The sequence below is a fragment of the Pipistrellus hanaki genome, assembly GCF_964339955.1.
Source record: "Pipistrellus hanaki genome assembly, chromosome: 2".
NCBI classification, from domain to species: domain Eukaryota; kingdom Metazoa; phylum Chordata; class Mammalia; order Chiroptera; family Vespertilionidae; genus Pipistrellus; species Pipistrellus hanaki.
In genome coordinates, this window is record NC_140504.1 from 62,768,662 (window position 1) to 62,788,237 (window position 19,576).

General features: G+C 37.7%; 1 protein-coding gene across 23 annotated transcripts in view; it reads right to left on the reverse strand.

Annotated features, from left to right (window-relative positions):
* The window catches only part of PHLDB2 (pleckstrin homology like domain family B member 2), a 218,295-nt gene that overhangs the window by 23,500 nt on the left and 175,219 nt on the right, over positions 1 to 19,576 (reverse strand). For 5 of the 23 annotated variants that reach the window (XM_084873986.1, XM_084874006.1, XM_084874004.1 and 2 more), the window contains 9 exons: positions 14,706 to 14,861; positions 13,648 to 13,758; positions 13,033 to 13,122; positions 9,654 to 9,797; positions 8,293 to 8,478; positions 6,419 to 6,559; positions 5,133 to 5,232; positions 3,755 to 3,859; positions 685 to 705 (listed from right to left, as the gene is read on the reverse strand). In XM_084873986.1, coding sequence (XP_084730112.1) covers positions 685 to 705; positions 3,755 to 3,859; positions 5,133 to 5,232; positions 6,419 to 6,559; positions 8,293 to 8,478; positions 9,654 to 9,797; positions 13,033 to 13,122; positions 13,648 to 13,758; positions 14,706 to 14,861 — 1,054 coding nt within the window. Of the gene's footprint in view, positions 1 to 684; positions 706 to 1,654; positions 2,063 to 3,754; positions 3,860 to 5,132; positions 5,233 to 6,418; positions 6,560 to 8,292; positions 8,479 to 9,653; positions 9,798 to 13,032; positions 13,123 to 13,647; positions 13,759 to 14,705; positions 14,862 to 19,576 lie in introns of those variants that run through there. The other 18 variants (XM_084873988.1, XM_084873997.1, XM_084873990.1 and 15 more) reach the window with 11 other exon arrangements.

Here is a 19,576-nt window from a genome sequence, read left to right on the forward strand (position 1 = left end):
TTTAAGTTATGCAGCAAGAATAACATGCAGCCGAAACCGGTTTGGCTCAGTGGTAGAGCGTCGGCCTGCGGACTGAAAGGTCCCGGGTTCGATTCCGGTCAAGGGCATGTACCTTGGTTGCGGGCACATCCCCAGTGGGGGGTGTGCAAGAGGCAGCTGGTCGATGTTTCTCTCTCATCGACGTTTCTAACTCTCTATCCCTCTCCCTTTCTCTCTGTGTAAAATCAATAAAATATATTAAAAAAAAAAAAAAGAATAACATGCAGCAGTGGACAGCATCTAAAAAGTAAAAAGGGCCTAGTAGATGCTTCAAATCCTTCCTATCCGGACAGAAAAAGCTATTTGAAAGGGACCTGATATCTGAGGTCAGTCACTAAGCATAGCACACACAAGGACCCCAAAACAAATCAACTCTCTTCACTGCCCAAGAAGAGCCAATATTCTGCATGTGCAAGGTCCACTTATTATTGAGTGCCAGCCTTTGTAAATTCTGGGTAACTGGACCTGAGAAGTCCTGTGTGAGCTGACTACTATGAGATACACAGTCTTGCCCATATCTTCCAAATGTGTTGTATATACTTTAAACGACGAGGCCTTAATATAGAAATGACTTAAAATTATAACCTGGGTTTAAGAGGACAAAATCAACCCATATTTCTGGCAATTCAGCCTTTCATTGCTCACCTGCTGATAAATTCATTCTTCCTAACCATATTCCACAGCCGGAAGATGAAGGCACAGGACAAGTCAGGAATGAAGAGAACGACAGAGAAAGGGAAAAAGATACAAGATCAAAAAGGATGACCAGAGGACAGGAAAAATACACGACACTTCAACATGCAGTCATTGTCGGTGTTAGTGACGACAGCAGAGTGACGAGGCAAGATGGTCACATCTTTAGATTAAATCTGAGTTTATAGAGAAGAACTCAAGAAGCTAAAAAACACAATAAGCTCATAATACATGCACACAAAAGATTTCTTAAAGGAAAAAAGATTTCTTAAGGAAAAAAAGATTTCTTAAGTCAAAAAAGATTTCTTATGGAAAGAAAAAATTTCACACACATCAGTCAACCAAAAAATAGGGAGAATAAAAACAAGATTATAGCCATAAAATACCTCGGTTTTTTTTTTGTTTGTTTGTTTTTCCCCATGCAGAGAGTAACACATTGTTTTTAAAGGCTAAGGTTTGTAAAATGTCATTCAATTATTTGAAGCAGTGTCCATCAAATTGTATAATTCAGTTCTCTAATATCTTACATCTCTATCAGCTAGCCACAGTAATTACATCTTATTGATTCAGGCCAGCCAGTTAAACTGTTCCTCACTCTCCACTAAATCTTTCGCATGAAATAGTCTTAAATGGAATGATTACATAGGGGCCCTTTAAATCTTTCTATCTTCCCACGCAGCCTGCTTTATTTATACCTGGTCTTTATAAAGGAGGAATCTCATGTCTTACATTTAGCCTATATACACACAAGACCTACTCTTTTCTTTATCTAGATCCCGAGTTTTACAAAACAATGCTTGCCAAGCATTCATGCTTCCTGCAGGGTCTGTCCTTGTCATAAAAAAAAAAAAAAAAAAAAAAAAAAAAAAAGCAAAACAAAGAAGGTCATGCAGCTGCCTGTGAATGAATGGCAGCTGCACCCTGCAAGGGTGCAAGGACTTTTCCCCATTGTGTAAAAGGAATAATCATCAGGCTAAGAAGCTGCCATTGTACAGTTCTAATTCTGATCACTTCTTAAAGATGACTTCACAATGACCTTTCACTATTAGCTGGAAACAAAAACACCACACAAGGAGGTTGTCATACCTTTCTTGGACTTTCCTGCATTAAACAAAAGACAAAAGGACAAAGATTTCATTCATTCTAAAGCTCACAAAGCAATAAGTTCACAAGTTGTACAAAAGCCAATAACCATTACAACTTTAAGAGCCCAGTTCCTGGGCTGTCTGCTTTCAACTCTGCCCTCAGGAACCTTTGTCTGCATGACTCGCATTGTTGGTTCTGTTAAAACAATGCTGATTGCGGGATGGCTTATACTTACACCATGGTCCTTGATGTGTCCGAGATGCACAAACAGCAAAAAAAAAAATAGTTCATTTAAGTTAACTGTGCAAGTCAACAAAAATGGTGAGATATATTACATTTTGAGTTGATGAAAATGTGCTAGATCCAAACTTTTTCAAAACCGTGAAATTTTACTTGTATGTTAGTGCTTGTGAAACAATTCTAAATGAAATGGTGACTCAACCCTCCAGGTTACTGGGCCACCCGTATGGGCTCAACAGAAAATCCTGCCAAATGTAAGGTCTGCTGTAGCTCTAAGAACTGTGGCCCCGACCCCTCCTCCTCCAGGTGGGGGAGCCACGGGAGACAGGCTGGCCTCACAAGACACAACTCATGCCACTGGATCAACACACACGGTGCTTCTCCATTTCCTCAGAAGAAGTCTCATCAGCACCCCAGAAACGCTTTAAGGAACCCCACTTCATCTGCAGTAGGAAGACTGAAGCGCAGTCTTCTCGGGTGTACAAAAGGCCTACCAGCGAAGAACCAGAGCAAACAGATCAAAGACAGTGTACTTTCCAGAGGGCACTTCCCTAAGGAGACCTGAGAGAATCAGATCCATTTTCCTGTATGAATGTAGCTTAGGGATTCCCATTATTTGAGGGAAAAACAGAGATTAGAAAATTGGAGATGAAACATCCCTTCCTTTCACCATATTCTCACAAGGGTCATCTTACATGGTAATGTTAATAGCTCTTGTTTTTACAAATCCATGTAGTATAGAGGTCTCGTTTTCCTTACTCTCTATTTAAAGAAAATGTTTTTAAAGTAAAGTATGGTATTGGGGCCAATCCAAGCTTTGATGTCTTCAGCCACTGGGAAAAAACACATTTAAAAAGAAATCTATAAATATTGCAGAAAAATGCTTCAATAAAAAACAGGCCTGACTCAAATGAACAGTAATAAATGAGAGCTAAATGGTGCTTTTATGTTTATTATTTATAAATCATAAGAGCTATTTTTTAGCTTCAGAACTTATTTTTAAAAAACTAAAAGGCCCTGGCTGGGCAGCTCAGTTGGTTAGAGCATCATCCCAATATGCCAAGATGGCAGGTTTGACCCTGGTCAGGGCACATATAAGAATCAACCAATGAAGACATACATAAGATAAGTAAGTTGAATAACAAATCAACATCTCTCTCTTTCTCTTTCTAAAAATCAATGAACAAAACTAAAAAACGAAACAGAAGTTCAATCAAGTGTATTTTATTTAAGTGTAACATAAACCTATCACACATTATAAACCTCTCTTCTGACTACTACAGACTCTATTAACTATTAACTAATTTCTAATACTGATTCAAAAACCTTGCTCGAGCCCTAGCTCGTTTGCTCAATCAACTGAAGGGTTGCAGGTTCGATTCCAATCAAGGGCACATGCCTCGGTTGCAGGCTTGATCCCCTATTCTGGGTCAGGGTGAGTGTGTGAGGCACCAATCAATGTGTCTTTCTCACATCGCTGCTTCTCTCTCACTCCCTTCCACTCTCTCTAAAAATCAATGGAAAAAGTATCCTCTGATGAGGATTAAGAAAACAAAAAAAACCCAAAAAACAAAAAAAGAAAGAAAAAAGAAAAAAACAAACAAAACTTATTCAAGTGATATATATGTATATACACAAAAGTTATACACATACATATACACACCACACATACATACATACATATATATATACATACCAAAATGTATATATTTTTTTCCTTTTTTTTTGTCTGATAGAAAACCGGTGATTATCCCCTGATACCATTGGCAGAGAGGCTGAGCAGTCAGGATGGAATCCCAGCCTGCTTGGAGGGAAGAGATTCAATCCCACTGGTCCATGAATACAGTTAGGGGCCACATGCCCACCGCTCTATCAGCCTCCGTATTTACATCCTTTCACACCTCCATCACTTTTATCACATTTTATTGAAATTATCTGTTATGTGTCTTTTTCCCTCACTAGACTATAAGCATTTCAACACAAGAATCATGTCATTTATTTGCATTCCTGGTCTCTAGCAACCCTGCCTATTTAAAACTAAGAGCCAGCCAGGCCTGTGTGGCTTAGTGGTTGAGTGTTGACCCATGAACCAGGAGATCACGATTCAGTTTTGGAGCAGTAAGGTGTTACAGGAGGCAGCCAATCAATGATTCTCTCTCATCATTGATTTCTCTCTCTCTCTCTCTCTCTCTCTCTCTCTCTCTCTCTCTCTCTTTCTCTCTCTCTCTCTTTCTCTTCCTCTCTCTGAAACAAAAACATTAAAAAAAAGGTGAGCACCAATATAAGTTGTTGATCTAAGCGACTATGCTAACACAATAAATCTAATCTCAACAAGACTCTCATAGTTGGAACTGTATTGCAGTTATTTCTTCTAGCCCACAAAGACTATTTGACAACCCCGTTATAAATGCAATGAATTTTTTACAAAGAAATAAATACCCTGAGAATCAAAGTCTACCTGAAATCTAACAACCACATTAGAAGAAAGGCTCAAACCACATTAAAAGGCCTAGGGGAATTCTGTCCTGGGCCACTGGTGCGCCATTTACTGTCAGTTCAATGAATCCTTAGCACATGTTTCAACACAGTGGCTCAGCCACAAACCAGGTGAGTCACTTAGGATCTCTCTTTTCTTTCTACCTATAAAATGCAAAGGTTAGCGATTCTCTAGGGGCATTTCTGTTTTGAGAATACTATTACTAACAAATTTATGAAATGCAAAATTTGAAACATACCAGTCATATGTGTATATAGAAAAAGTTACCTTAGTACAACAACAATCTATCATCTATCTATCATCTATCTATCATCTATCTATCTATCTATCTATCTATCTATCTATCTATCATCTATCTATTTGTTATCTATCTATCGATCGATTGATCTAACTATCTATAGATCTATATCTATCTATCATCTATCTGTTCCTTCCCCAAAGGGGACATATTAAGAGTAAAATCAAGGACTTTGCTTGCTGCCCTTTTAATGATCCTCAACCTTGCTCTCCCTCCCTCTCTCTGAATAATTCTTATGCTTAACAAAAGACATCACATTTCATTTTTAAAGTGACATACCTCTGAGCATCCTCCGAGATTCTGAGTCTTTGGTCATGGTTGCCAGCGAGTGAGGGAGCACGCTGCCACAGCTGTTGCTTTGTCCCAGGGGCATGTGAGCCTGTGAGAACCGGGAGGAAACACTTCAGGCAAACTGCAGCCCAGTGGCCCTTCAGGACACGGCCACATCCCTGACCCACGGCTCCTTTCTAAGCACAGAGGGCAGGACAGGAAGGTCTTCCAACCCGTTTGTGGATGCTCAACGATAAAGACCAGTCGCTGACCCTCTTAAGGAGCTCCGTGGAAGCCTCCCCATCACAGCGGTTCTTCCAGTGGCAGCAATTCCAAAGAACAGGGGAAACACTTGTTCTCCAAAACCACCATTGAGAGCAACTCCAAGTTCTGCATGCATAAGGAGCAGAGGGCAGATGCAGGGGCAGGAACGTGCAGGGCATGCACCAGGACAGAGCAGACCTACCCTGCGACACGGGAGCCAATTCCCACCTCCCCCAGTCACCTAGTGGGCTGAAATCTATAAACTCCTCCAGTGATGCTAGCACTCTCTTTAATAGCAGAATCCTTTACAAAAATATTTTTCGAACACCAGTTTATATATTAGGACACTAGTTTAAAACAACATTACTCTAAGGTCAAAGAAAGAGCCCCAAAGCCTGTCCCCTCAGAGCCTCCTTGTCCCCTGCCTTTCCTCCTCTTCCTGCAATGACCCCTCAAGCATATCAGCAGAACATGAATGAGTTTTAGGCAATTGACCACATGAGTTCATATTCCAGCTTCATGACTAACCAACTGAGGGCACTTGGGCTAGTCACTTAGCTTCTTTATACCTCAGTTTATCCATATGTTCAATGAGGATCATAATTAGTATCTCTACTGACTAGTCTTGCTGGATTTTAAAATAAGACAATCCACATAAGGCACTTAGCCCAATGTCAGGTTCAGAAACGACTCAATGAAAATCTGGTCCTATTATTCCTGTAATCCAGAGCTCGTATCTTCCAATTTCCAGATGTGGGATGTAGCCACAGGAGTCTGCCACGTGAATACCACCTACCACTTGTGTGGTGGTGGCAGAAAATACCCTGGGCCAGGTCCTTTGGTCCCAGAGCATACAATTCCAAATGTCCTCTGAGTAAGACAGAAAATGCAATTTAGTCATCATGTCTGCCTGACAAGCAAACTTAATGATTTATTATTTAGCATTTTCTTTAAGGACCTTGGAGCACCTGTCAACATAAGGACGAGAAGACTCCCTGAATGTGAAGCCCACAGTTCTCCCCATGTCCTACCTTCGGGGCGGTGCTTCTCCCCATGGTAGCACTGCTGAAGTGTGGGGATATAGAAGGAGTGCTTTTCTTTCGAGGCAAAGTGTCACTCAGATAGAGGCCTTCTTTATGCTGTTTTTTCCTTTCTTCCAGACTTCTAAAGTGCTTTAAATGCAAATGTAAAGCAGAATAGCAAAACTTGACTAATTGAAACAGGTCACTGAGGAAATTAAGAAGTATGCATTTACCAAGAAGTTTGAGAATTTTAACAAATTTTCTTAAAATCCAACTCATACTTGTGTTCACTAGCAGACTTGGGCTAGCTAGCATTTGGTAAGTTACACAGGCAGCAGCAGATTTTTTTTTACTGAACCTAGAAACAAAGGGAAAAAAAAATCCACCTTTCACTCTCATAATGCCTGCTGCTTTGGGGCCTCAGGACAACTTACAAATGGTCGCCATGTGGATGGCGGAACAGCCAGTGGACAAAGCAAGTAAGCAGTTTCTCCCCTTGTCTGCCTGGACAGTTCTGTGTGGTGGCACAGATCCCAGTGTGAGGAGAACAAGAAAAGGGAGAAGGAAGAAGACGAAGAGAAAGAGCCAGTAAACAGGGGAGCTGTTTTAAAGTTGGAATAATATTTCAATCACTTAAACACACTCCAAATCAGCATAACGTTTCCATAAAAGGCATCCTTCTAGGTTACTTTTTATTTTTATTTAAAAAAGATCTTTGCCAAGAATCCCGTATAATAATCCTTCACAGAAAAAAAAAAAAATATCCTCCTGTTGACTATTTATTTTTTCCCCTTCCTTTCAGATTCCTAAGGCAAAATTTTGCCAACTTGACATTTATCCAAAAATTTCTTGGCCTCTCAAAAAAAAAAAAAAATGTCTTCAATAGTGAAGTTATTTCCTAGTTAAAGTTTCTTTAGGTTTGATCATTTTTACACTAAGCTTGGGCTTTTGAAATATGTAAAAATCAATGCAAATTTGAGTTACCAAATTCCTTCTTCTTCTTTACATGTACCAATCATGAAATATACCTGCATTTTTACTTTAACATTATCTACTTATAGTAGCTAATATATAGTCCTTTAACAAAGGGTAATAGAGAGTCAAGGTACCTTCAAGAAATGTGAGGGCTGGGCACAGCAGGGCTTGCCTATTTTGGGGATCTAATGTCTATGCCTCCTTAGGTCCTCTGGGCCCAATTCACATAGGAATTTGATTATAATTTAAAGGAGGCTCATAAGAGATTTTTAAAACATGAGCATACAAAAGCACTGAATGTAGTAAAAGGAGGGCAACATTAAGAACAACAAATATGTATTTCTTAATCTGGTCAATATAAACTCTTGTTCTATGGCCCCAAAACACTACCTGGGTGGCATTGGACAAACTATTTACTATACTGAGCCTCAGTTCGCTAAATGTCAATATGCAGTTAATTCATATTTCACAAGATTATTTGAATGGAGAAATGAGATGTTTATTTGTAAAATGTTTAAGAAATTTTGACACAGAGTAAAGGAATGATGGTTAATGATGAATTATGGTTTCAATAATGTATAAAAAAATGTTGTGTTGACACAGCAACTTTTATACCATGGATTTTATGGAAATAATAATCACTATTTTGAAAATACCCAAGATAATTTGTAATATTTTGGTTGAGTGAAAACTAATGTATGAGGATATAGAATTAGCTCAAACATATCAAAACTCAGGAGAGGACAGCCAAGGTCCCAAACTTATAACACTCCCCACACCCACAGACCTCACTAAATGTCCTTTAAAAAGAAAATCAGCAAAGGAGTATGCACCTTGTCTTTTTAAGAAATTTCTTTGCAAAAGTTGAAGAAAAGGTTTACAAGCTCTGAACACCAGTTCCTAATTACCTGTTGCTCCTGCTGCTGCTGCCTTCTGTGTTTCTTAGCTGGTAGAGGAGGAGGTGTGTCATTTAAAGGGAAGGGACTGACAGATGGAGCCATGACTTCAGGCCAAGGGGCTGATGGAAGTTGAGTGACAGGATGAGGAGAAAGGGTAGAAGGAAACATAAATCCAGGACAGACAGATGATCTTTGCTTCATGGAGGAAAAAAAAAAAAAAAAAAAGTATACATGTGTCCATGTAAAATGAAAGAATAATGACAAAGAAATGAAATAAATAACCTCGTTGTTATCTTTTGTTTATATTTTAATCAAGAAATCACAAATGATGGGCTGTATCTTTTCATTTAGCTTCTAGTGAAAACCCCAACCTGCAAGCAACTTAGATGAGCAGACAGTATTTTCATTTATTATTATTCACCCATTTCCAGATGTTTTATTTATTTATTTATTTATTAATATATTTTATTGATTTTTAACAGAGAGAAAGGGAGAGAGATAGAGAGCTAGAAACGTCGATGAGAGAAACATCGACCAGCTGCCTCTTGCACACCCCCTACCGGGGATGTGCCCGTAACCAAGGTACATGCCCTTGACCGGAATCGAACCTGGGACCTTTCAGTCCACAGACCGACGCTCTACCGCTGAGCCAAACCGGCTTCGGCCATTTCCAGATGTTTTAAAAAGGCATTACACTAAAAAACAAAACAAAACAAAACAAAAAAAACACACCAAAAAAAACAAACAAACAAAAACAACAACCATACTGCAAAATGTAACAGAAAACAAAATTGGCCTTAGCTAGTTTGGCTCAGTGGACAGAGTGTCTGCCTGTGGACCTGGTTTGATTCCGATTAAGGGCACGTATCTTGGCTGCAGGCCTCTCCCTGGCCTGGGCCCTGGTCGGGGCTGATGCAGGAAGCAACCAATCAGTGTGTTTCTCTCACATCGATATTTCGCTCTCTCTTCCACTCTCTCTAAAATCAATGGAATATCCTCAGGTGAGGATTAAAGAAAAAAAGAAAGAAAGAAAAGAAAACAAAATCAAACTGGAAAGGTGATTCAAACCAACAATTTTAGAGACTTTGATTTTTAAGAAAGCTAGATCAAGTTAGAGTACTCAGATACAGCGTTTATATTTTTGAACTTACATCTAGCAGTCCACTCTGTCCCATATATATCATGGTTTCTTGTATTACAATTGGTAGAGCAGTACCCCCAAATGGATATGTTTTTCAAACTCAATTATCACTTTGACCCTCTGGTCAACCAGACGTGCATTTGTCACAAGTGCCCTCATTTTCAGTTAACCAGGGTTAATTTTTGACATGAGGAAAGCAGTGAATGAATGAAATGTCATGCCAACACACCTCTTTATTTTGTGGCTGGCTCACCAGTACAGCTGTGGTAGGCCCAGTGGCAACAGCATCAGCGTCAGCAGGGAACTGAGTGGAAGGGGATAGATTCGTGGAATTGCCACATGGCTCATTAATTTCATTTACACTGATATAGCCCTAAAAGGAGGAATTTAGAAATTAAACACAAAGAAAGCAAAAGCTGAGGCATGCGAGAGTATTAATGCTCTAATACAATGAAGTTAGCTTAGAGCGGCACAGCCAGATATCTGTGGTATTATCAAATGTTTCATCAGGGAGTTATTGGCAATTAAAGTGGATTTACAGTGCTTAATAATGAAAAATGATATTCCAAACATTACAATTTTCCCCCCTGTTGAAATTATAAATAACCCAGCATCGTCGATTTTAAAGTACCCGGAGGTATCACCTTTCATTCTGTTGACTGAGGTTGTCATTACACAACATTAAAAATAATCACACACACACACACACACACACACACACACACACACAAATCAGAGATATAGAATTGACAATATATTCATTCACTCTCTATTTCAAGAGCCTTTTCCACATTATTTTTAGATTTTCCTCTCTTCTTCTGTTTCCTGATAAAGTGTGAGTGAATATGGGCTGAAAGCTACCGTTTTTTGCTCTAAGACATTTTTAAAAACAATAATTTATCTGTAATGGAATCCAATTTTTAGGCATCTTAATTAAATGAGAATAAGAAGTACACTGTCCTCTAGTGAGCTTCTTCTAGCAAGACACATGAATAAGCACACACATACACACACACACACTCTAAAATGGAGCTGCAACTTGAGGGTATTTCAATTCAAGGCAGCTCCCCCAACGCCCACTCTTAAATTCAATGGATCAATTTTGGCTTCAGCATAAATATCCGTAAGTCAAAGCCTGTCATCTTCAAACTCCTGAATTTATATTTGAGGAAAAGGCACTTGCAAATTTTCATGGAAAGTAATTATATAGACCAATCTTGATTTTCACCACGCCAATAAACCAGTATGAAAAAAGAATGAAGATTAGGAAATAGTATCTTTTTCAAAGGTAAAATAGTGTTAAATTTAACACTTAGGTTCTTCTATTAGCTCATCAATCTTTTCAAAAAATGGTTCAAAGAAAGGCAAAATAACGTTATGCTGATGAAGCAAAAATTCTAAGCTAGAAAGCAAGGCTTTACTGAGAATTATAATTATGAGAAAGTGGGAATTGACTGTTTATAAATTGGAGGTATCAAAATGCTGCTGAATTAGTCTCACACTTCAGATAGAGGCAATGAATACTATGTAAAGTTTTATAAGATTAAATGGAAGAAAGGCAGTATACAACTGGGTTGTGCAAATTTCATTTTATCTTTGATAATGAATCAGAAATGAAGAGTAACAACTTCTGAGTTATTCTTTTGCTCAGTTGATAGCAGAATGTTTCATAGACCACAAAACCAAATTAATTGATTAAAGAAATGTTGAAGCTTGTCAAAAGTGGGACTTGTTTAAAAGTTAGATATAAATTCACCACTCCATAAAAACAGAGAGAGAGAGAGAGAGAGAGAGAGAGAGAGAGAGAGAGAGAGAGAGAGAAGGGAGGGAGGGAGGGAGGGAGGGAGGGAGGGAGGGAGGAAGGAAGGAAGGAAGGAAGGAAGGAAGGAAGGAAGGAAGGAAGGAAGTCAAAACAACTTGTGAGTCGTTGATTTGGTCCATGAAAGAGAACACATAGCTACTCAAAAGAGTTGCAGACACACAAAAATAATAAAAAAGCCAAATAGCCTTTTGGAACCAGGAAGTTTGCAGAGAAAAAGAACAACTCATTAATAGAAAAGGAAAGATTTTATTCTTCTATGAAGAGATAGAGACCTTAGAGCCTACTTAATTCCTTGGATGCTATAAGCCTTTCAGACTCACTGTGTTCAGAGTCAAATGGCCTATCTTCCCTCTTGAGCCTATTTTTACCCCAGTCCTCCCTTTCTTAGGAAAAGTTACTTGGTATCTATCTCATTATTCAAACTGGAATAATGACATGACTCCTGACACCTTCCTTAATTTACTTCATCCCTACATCCAGCCTATCAACAAGAACTGTCACCTCTGGTTCCAAGATACTATATCCACATCCAGCTAATTCAATTTCTGTGCCATCGCTTGAATCTGAGCCCCCAGCATCTCCAACCTACACATTGCAATCATCACCACACTGGCTTCCTGCCATCTCCTGCTCCTTCTTCTAATCCAGTAGAGCAGCCCAGAGTGAGGTTTAACAAATGGATATCAAGTGATGTCACCTCCCAGCTTACAACCACTCAGGGGCTTCCCACCCATACAACATAAACCATGTTTCTTTCAAATGGCTCACAAGACCTAGCCCCTCCCACCTTGCTAACATTCTATATTTGGCTACACTGCATTCATAATCGCCCTCTGTCCACTGAATCTGCCAGTTCCATGTTATGAATTATGGGAAACTATGAAACGGAATCATCTAATAAAGCTTTTGTGGAAACAGTTCACAAACTGCGTCTGCGGTACTCATTAAGCACACCTGCTATGTGATGAACATTTACTTCACATACCTGCCCCCTCCCCCCCAAAAAAAATTCTTACTATGCAGGAATTCTTAACTTTGATGTCTTTTGAAAAGCAATTTATAAATAAAGAGGTTGTTATTATGCAAATTTTTATGCAGAAGCAAGCTTTGTCCTTAGCTTTTTGTAGAATATAAATATAAAAAGTTTTCTTTCTCAGTAAAGGTTATACTTTTCCTAATTAGAATTAAAATAGTCACCATTGTAGCAGTGTAGCTCTATCAAAAGATATTTCGGAAAGAAGAGTGTCTGGGTTTGGGGGAACGTGGATATTTGGGATAAGGAATGTATATAGTTTAATATAAATAGGGTTTTTCAATTTAGATGGAAAATAGCAGAAATGACTTTGGGAGAATAAAGAGAGAAAAGAAAGAAATTAGATTATCTTCTCAAATATAATGGGGAATTTTTATGTTTTAGGAGACTTAGAAACAAAATAAAACAGAGGGAAAACTAAGAAAGGAAACTGCAGGAAGGAAAGACTAGAATTTAAGACTAGTTTTGGTCTGGAACCTAAATTTTTTGAAACTGCAAGTTAACTCACAATGTCACTGTCAAGCAAAGTAGGCACATACACACACATACACACAGGGCATTTGCATAAGACACAAAAATAACCCCTTAAATTCTCAAAGCACAAATAATGAAAGGCAGGAAGGCTAGCGACACGTGGAGTGCTTTCCTAAGTCCTTTATGCTCATGTTTTTCCTGTTCCGCTAATCACAGAAGACCGAGGTGCAGGTCTTGATGTCTAAGGTGGTAGGAGTGGAATGTAAAATCACCACTCACCTCTTTTAGAGTATTTGGGTTGACAGGAAACCCTTTCCCCCCTGAGAGGCTGGAGTATTTCTTTTCCAGATTACAAAGGTTTTCCTTTTCCTGAAAGAACACAAAATCTATTAAGTTTAATCAACCTTGGATTTCCCTGATGACTAATGACCTTTAATATTTCTTCAGATGACTTCATATATCTTTTGTAAATTTTTTTTGCCTGCTTTTTAAAAAAAAATTACTTATTGGGTGTTTACGTGTTATTATTGAGTCATAGGAGTTTTTAATACATTCTGGATACAAGTTCTTTGCCATTTCCTCTTTAAAAAAATATCTTTCTTTACCCCAGGGCACTTACACTCCTATAATTTCTTCTGGAAACTTCATCACTTCAAGTTTTAAGTTTAGATCTATGAAATTAGACTATGGCCAGATCAGGAAATCTGGTTGTGGAGGAATCCCTTCCTTGTAGCCACTTTTGGGACCGGGGTATGGACATGGTCCCTTTGGTGAGGCTAATCTTTACCCTAAAAGTCATTCTTAGATTGCAACCTACTGCTCACTATTAAAAGGCACTTGCTTTGAAGGAAATGGCTTTCCCCAAATTTCCAGTGCTGAAAGGGAAACACTTACTCTTTGCAGCATCATTATTAAGTTATTCTTTTCTTTCACAAAGTGGTCTTGTTCTCTCTGAGCCTGCTGGACAATGTGATTGGCTTGCTTTTTCAATGCAGAAATTTTTTCCTGGAGGAAAAGATGATGATCATAGAAAGATGCAAATTAGACATACAAAGGTTTGCCAGTCTGTCCTGGAAACAAGAGAAAAGGTGTTTATAGCTGGAATAATATTCTCATTGATGGCTGGCCATGATTACTACCCAGATGCAGTTTCCTAGACCGCCAAGCTCCTGGCTTTTCCTTACCTAAGGCCAACACAGTTCCAGCGGTTTAAAATCTATTTGAAGAACACAGAAGTCAACAGGAAATCTTGTTTTAGACTATCAATGAACTTTTGGCATCATCTTGGGAGACGCCTTATGGGAAAAACAATGAAATTTCTTACTTAAACTGAGAGCCTAAGAAGTCACCTTCTTCATCTTCCCTTTGCTCAAGTCTTTGGGTTTAGTCCAGAGTGCTGGGGTGTGATTCTAAATTCTGGAACAAGAGCTGATTTCTGGGCTGGGCATCTGGGAGCTAGGGGTTGGGAGGAGTCAGTCATGTGCATGGCATTCATGGCGCTATTTCTAATGGTGACAAGCTATCAGCCAGCTTTGCGAAATACTGAGCAATGGACGGAGAAAGTTTCCAAGTAGATTTTGTTCATACAATTATTCTGAATCTAGCTACTATCATTGCAAAAGGAAGTAACTGAAAACAAATGCCGAAATTTCTTATTTTCTCTAACTCGGTTTTCACATAAGAAAAAAAAAAGGCATTATTTATAAATGCATCCACAGCATCAAGTAACAATAGCTATAACATGTAATGTTTATCTAGTTTAAAGCACCATTTGGCATATAGATGGCAGGCTCCATCATTGGCAAAATGGGATATGTGATTAAACACTCAAAGACATTCAGAAGTAAAGACAGGCAGACAGACACATGCTTTGGCTGTATTAATGATTACTATGGTCACAGAGTGAGGAATTTATTGTGATGTTGGCCTTGAAGGACCCCGGGCAAACGTACCTTTCTAGTAACAATGTTCCGTTGATATTCAGCCACCTCACGCAAGAGTTGTTGGGTCAGGTTCTCCTTCTCCTCATCCAGGCGGCTCTCATGCTCTAGCTGCTGGAATTCCAGGTCCTCAAAGTGTTTGCTCTCAACATCCAACAGGTCGGCATCCTTTGGAGAAAAGCAAATGAAAACAAGACACATCAGAATAGCTATAGCCTTTTCAATGTGAAGAAAAATTTTTTAAAAAGCAAACAGTCCAAAATACCTTTTCAATTACAACATCAAACAGGGTTATACTATGGTAACCCTTTCCTTTTGGAGTTAACCCCCAGTTTAGAGACTGTTATTAGAATTGAAAAGGACTTTGGGGTAGGGGGTGGGACACATTTATTTCACCATTGAATTTAGACTGCTTTGTGGACAAAGAAACCCTTGCTTTAAGTCTACTAGGAGGCTTTAAAATGGATCACAAAGTATTCAAAGAATTCAGCGAATAACATAAATACTATCAGCAGACCAAAGGTGTGACATAGTCTCTTGAGAAAATTGCCATTTTCTACAAAGGGTCAAATAAAATGGGACTTTAGTAATTAAATTCAAGTTTTCAAAGTTGACTATAAACAAACAAAAAAAAAGTTGGCATACATAACAGACAAGAGGACTCTAAGAGGGATAATATGCCTCAAATGGCACACCACACAATCCACAAAGATGTGAAGAGAAAATATTAGAGCTCCTTTATACTTAATTTTAGTTTTTCCTGTCCTTTTACAATTCCTCAATACATATTCTTTAATCTACATACAGATAAAATAACATATATACATGATTTAAAATAAGTATATTTTTTGCCGGGACCGGTTTGGCTCAATGGATAGAGCGTCGGCTTGGGGACTGAAGGGTCCTGGGTTCGATTCCGGTCAAGGGCATGTACCTTGGTTGCGGGCATATCCCCAGTAGGGGGTGTGCAAGAGGCAGCTGATCGATGACTCTCTCTCATCGATGTTTCTAACTCTCTATCTCTCTCCCTTCCTCTCTGTATAAAATCAATAAAATATATTAAATAAAATAAAATAAAATAAAATAAAATAAGTATATTTTTGAGCATACATAAGTATATATTATATATGATCAATGTAATATATAGGCATGCATGCTCACATAATTTTTTGAAGAGTGGTGTAATCAAACATATTTGAAGATTGGGGTTTTTAAAAAACTGTTTACTAAACTTAGTGGAAAGAAGGGACCACAGCTCTCATTAGGCACAAAGAGAGATTCAAAGATTACATACAGTACTCTGGGTAATCTTGAGGACACTTAAGAAAGATTTAAAATCATAAAAATCAGATGACCTAGAACAGGCATTCTCCAACTCATAAGATGCCTGAAGACAACAATGAATCTGTATCTGTGCAAAAATCCACCTGTGTTGTATAAGTTATTCTCCAACCTATTTTTTAAAATATATTTTATTGATTTTTTTAGAGAGGAAGGGAGAGGGATAGAGAGTTAGAAACATCGATGAGAGAGAAACATCAATCAGCTGCCTCCTGCACACTCCCCACTGGGGATGTGCCCACAACCAAGGTATATGCCCTTGACTGGAATCGAACCTGGGACTCTTCAGTCTGCAGGCCGATGCTCTATCCACTGAACCAAACTGGTTAGGGCTCTCCAATCTATTAAAAAAAAAAAATAACCACTCCTTTACTTTTTGAGCTTTGTTAGAACTATAAATGTGGTATGTATATATTTTTAAAAATATATAATTTTTAAGAAGAGGCAGCTGAACATATGGATTTCAGCTCTTCACAGGCAAAAAAGGCAATACTTTTTTTTCAATCAAAACATCAAAGAGTTAAAAAAAATAAATATATCATAATTTAGATCTACATCACCTCCTAGTTTTTATGTAAATATATCATAATTTAGATCTATCCACCTCCTAGTTTTTAATGTAAGTGATAATAAATTAAATCTTTTAATCAAATGGAATATATTTCTATTTTATGGAATAAATTTTATTCTGAGTATGATTTATAGAAGAGATATTAGCTACTATGTAACCCATGTGATTAAAACCAACACTATAGCAACAGAAGTGCATTCTCAAAGCTTAAGAGCAGAAAAAACAATTTGAAAAATTGATCATTTAAAACTTCTTTACACTTAAATTGGCAAGACCAAAATATGCTTTTGGTTTCAAGTTATTGCCTGACATTTCAAGTTTCTCAAACATTTCATGTTTATAATTTCTAAACAAATTAATAAATTCAGACCAAATCTAGTCTCTACTGAAGAAATTAAGAGATAACTCAAGTATCATGTCTTAAAACAAATATTAAGTCTTATAGTCTTAGAGCAATACATTAGCTGATATATTTATTCATACAAGTATACACACTAATTTTTAAAGTCTTTCCATTAAGCTTGGTTTGTGTCCAAATGTTATTGAGATAAAAATTTAATAAACTTTTTTTTTTTTTTTTTTTTAGTTTATAGATAATCTACATTCAAAGTGGATATATGGCTCACAATATATACACTATGCTAGTCAGTCCCCCACTCCACATCTGGTTAACATGCAGTATGTTATTTTAACCGCACAAAGGTCAGAGAGCCACTAATTAATTTGTAGTAAATATTTAAACCGCTGTATGACAATAATAGTACACTAGGAGGGAAACTGGAAAAATAAAGCTAAATTGGGCACTCAGATTCCGTGGGTGTAATCATCTGATCAAGTTATCTAAACTATCAAAATGTGTGTCTTTAAACTTACACTGTGAAAGAAAAACAACTTAGGAGGGCATAAAAACATTTAAAAGGTATTAGATAATACAAATTTAGGGGATAGAGATTGGGGGCAGAGGCAGTTTCACTGAGCACAGAACAATAGAGGCAAGAAGCTCCAGTAAGTACGATGAGTTGAATGAAAATCTGAGCTCACTTCACTACGAGAAGAAGAAATCGTTACCGCTAGCAAGCTTAAATGGCAAGCTTAAAGACCGGGTGTGAAAGGTCCTGAAACAGCTCACTAAAGAAAATTCATTGTGAATCCTTTTCTTTCCAGTAACTTTTGAGAATTTATATGGCAGAGTTTATATGTAGATCTTTAATGTTTTCTTTGCTTTGTAGAGGAAGAAGAGAATAGATGTGGTAAAGCCAGGAGAGATTAAAGTAATGATCTCATGACAGCTCAATGCCAAGTCTGAAAGAAAATTTAAATGGGGCTCAGGCTTTAACATTCCTGCATCTTTTTTTTTTTTTTTTTTTAATATATCTTATTTATTTTTTTACAGAGAGGAAGGGAGAGGGAAAGAGTTAGAAACATCCATCAGCTGCCTCTTGTAAATCCTCCAACTGAGGATGTACCTGAAACCAAGGTACATGCCCTTGACTGGAATCAAACCTGGAACCTTTCAGTCTGCAGGCCGACCTCTATCCACTGAGCCAAATCAGTTAGGTCAACATTCTTGCATCTTATGTTGTATAGTCAAACACTTTAACTGCATACTTTTGGAATTTGGAAAGATAATGGTTCAATGATACATCAGTGCAACCTCTTCATTTTATTCAGGAGGACCCAGGGAAGTTGATTGACTTGTGCAAGATTAAATTATAAACTGATTGTAGAGTCAATGACAAGGTCTCCCAATTATAGATATTATGGTGCCCTGATGGTGTTGCTCAGCTGTTGAGTGTCAAGCCGTGAACCAGGAAGTCATGGCTCGATTCCCAACAGGGGCACATGCCCAGGTTGCAGCTCCATCCTGTGTGGGGCCTGCAGGAGGCAGCCAATCAATGATTCTCCCTCATCATTGATGTTTCTCTCTCTCTCTCTCTCCATCTCTGAAGTTAATTAAAAAATATATATATATGAAATAATTTTTTTTTATAAAACCAAGATCCTAAATCAACTAGGCAGCTGAATAAATATCCAAAGCACAAGAAATTGTCCTAGCCAGGTGTTGCCTGCATTAAATAATGGAACCTATCCTGGCAAATAAAAGTCTCATTTAATTTCAGCTTTCTTTCCCATACTACTCATACCCAGGGGAGCAATTTGATTGTAGTGAGCCCATATCCACTACATACTATTGCAGGTCATGAAACAATATCAGAGGAAAAGTGCAATCTGACTCTTAAAGCAATGATTTAGAAGTAAGAAGTGCAGCCATAAATCCATAGAATTGAATACACAAAATCAACCTATAATTTCAGCTTAAGTATTTAAAACAAGATACAGTTTAAGAAAATGATGTTCTTCCTATTCCGTTATGATTTTATTTTGTATAACTTTCCATCTAATGAAATTTGTTGTAATAAAACTTACTTTATTGAATCTAGTTAAAATGCCTTGGGGGAAACTTTGTGGTGAAATAGTAATCTGAAATGTTTGAGGTCTGAAGGGAAATGAATTGTGGTAACACAGGAAAGTTTCAGTCCTCACGAAATAAGTGAACTTTTTACTGATTAAGCCAACGAATTGGTGAAGAGTTACTATGGTCATTATTCCTGAAAAATAGAATTGATATCAAGAGAACAGAAGCTATCACAAGCCAGTTTTCCTCCTAAGAAAAAGGGTTTTATGATAAGTATATTATACTCTGGTTGGGGAGGAAGAGGGAGGAATCTTTGCCTTTAATTAGTGAAATATGCTTTCTACATAATTTCCTTTCCTCTTTTGTACTCAAAATCCTTAGAATGTATACAAATTTATAAGTTATCCTATAGAAGCTAGATTAAACAAACAGCAATTATATCAACCTGAGTTCAGTTTATTAATAGAATCTACCAATTTTTATCTGAAGTGATGTTTATAAAGAATACAAACAATAACTGCATAACTAGAGGAAAAAGAATGAACAAAATATATA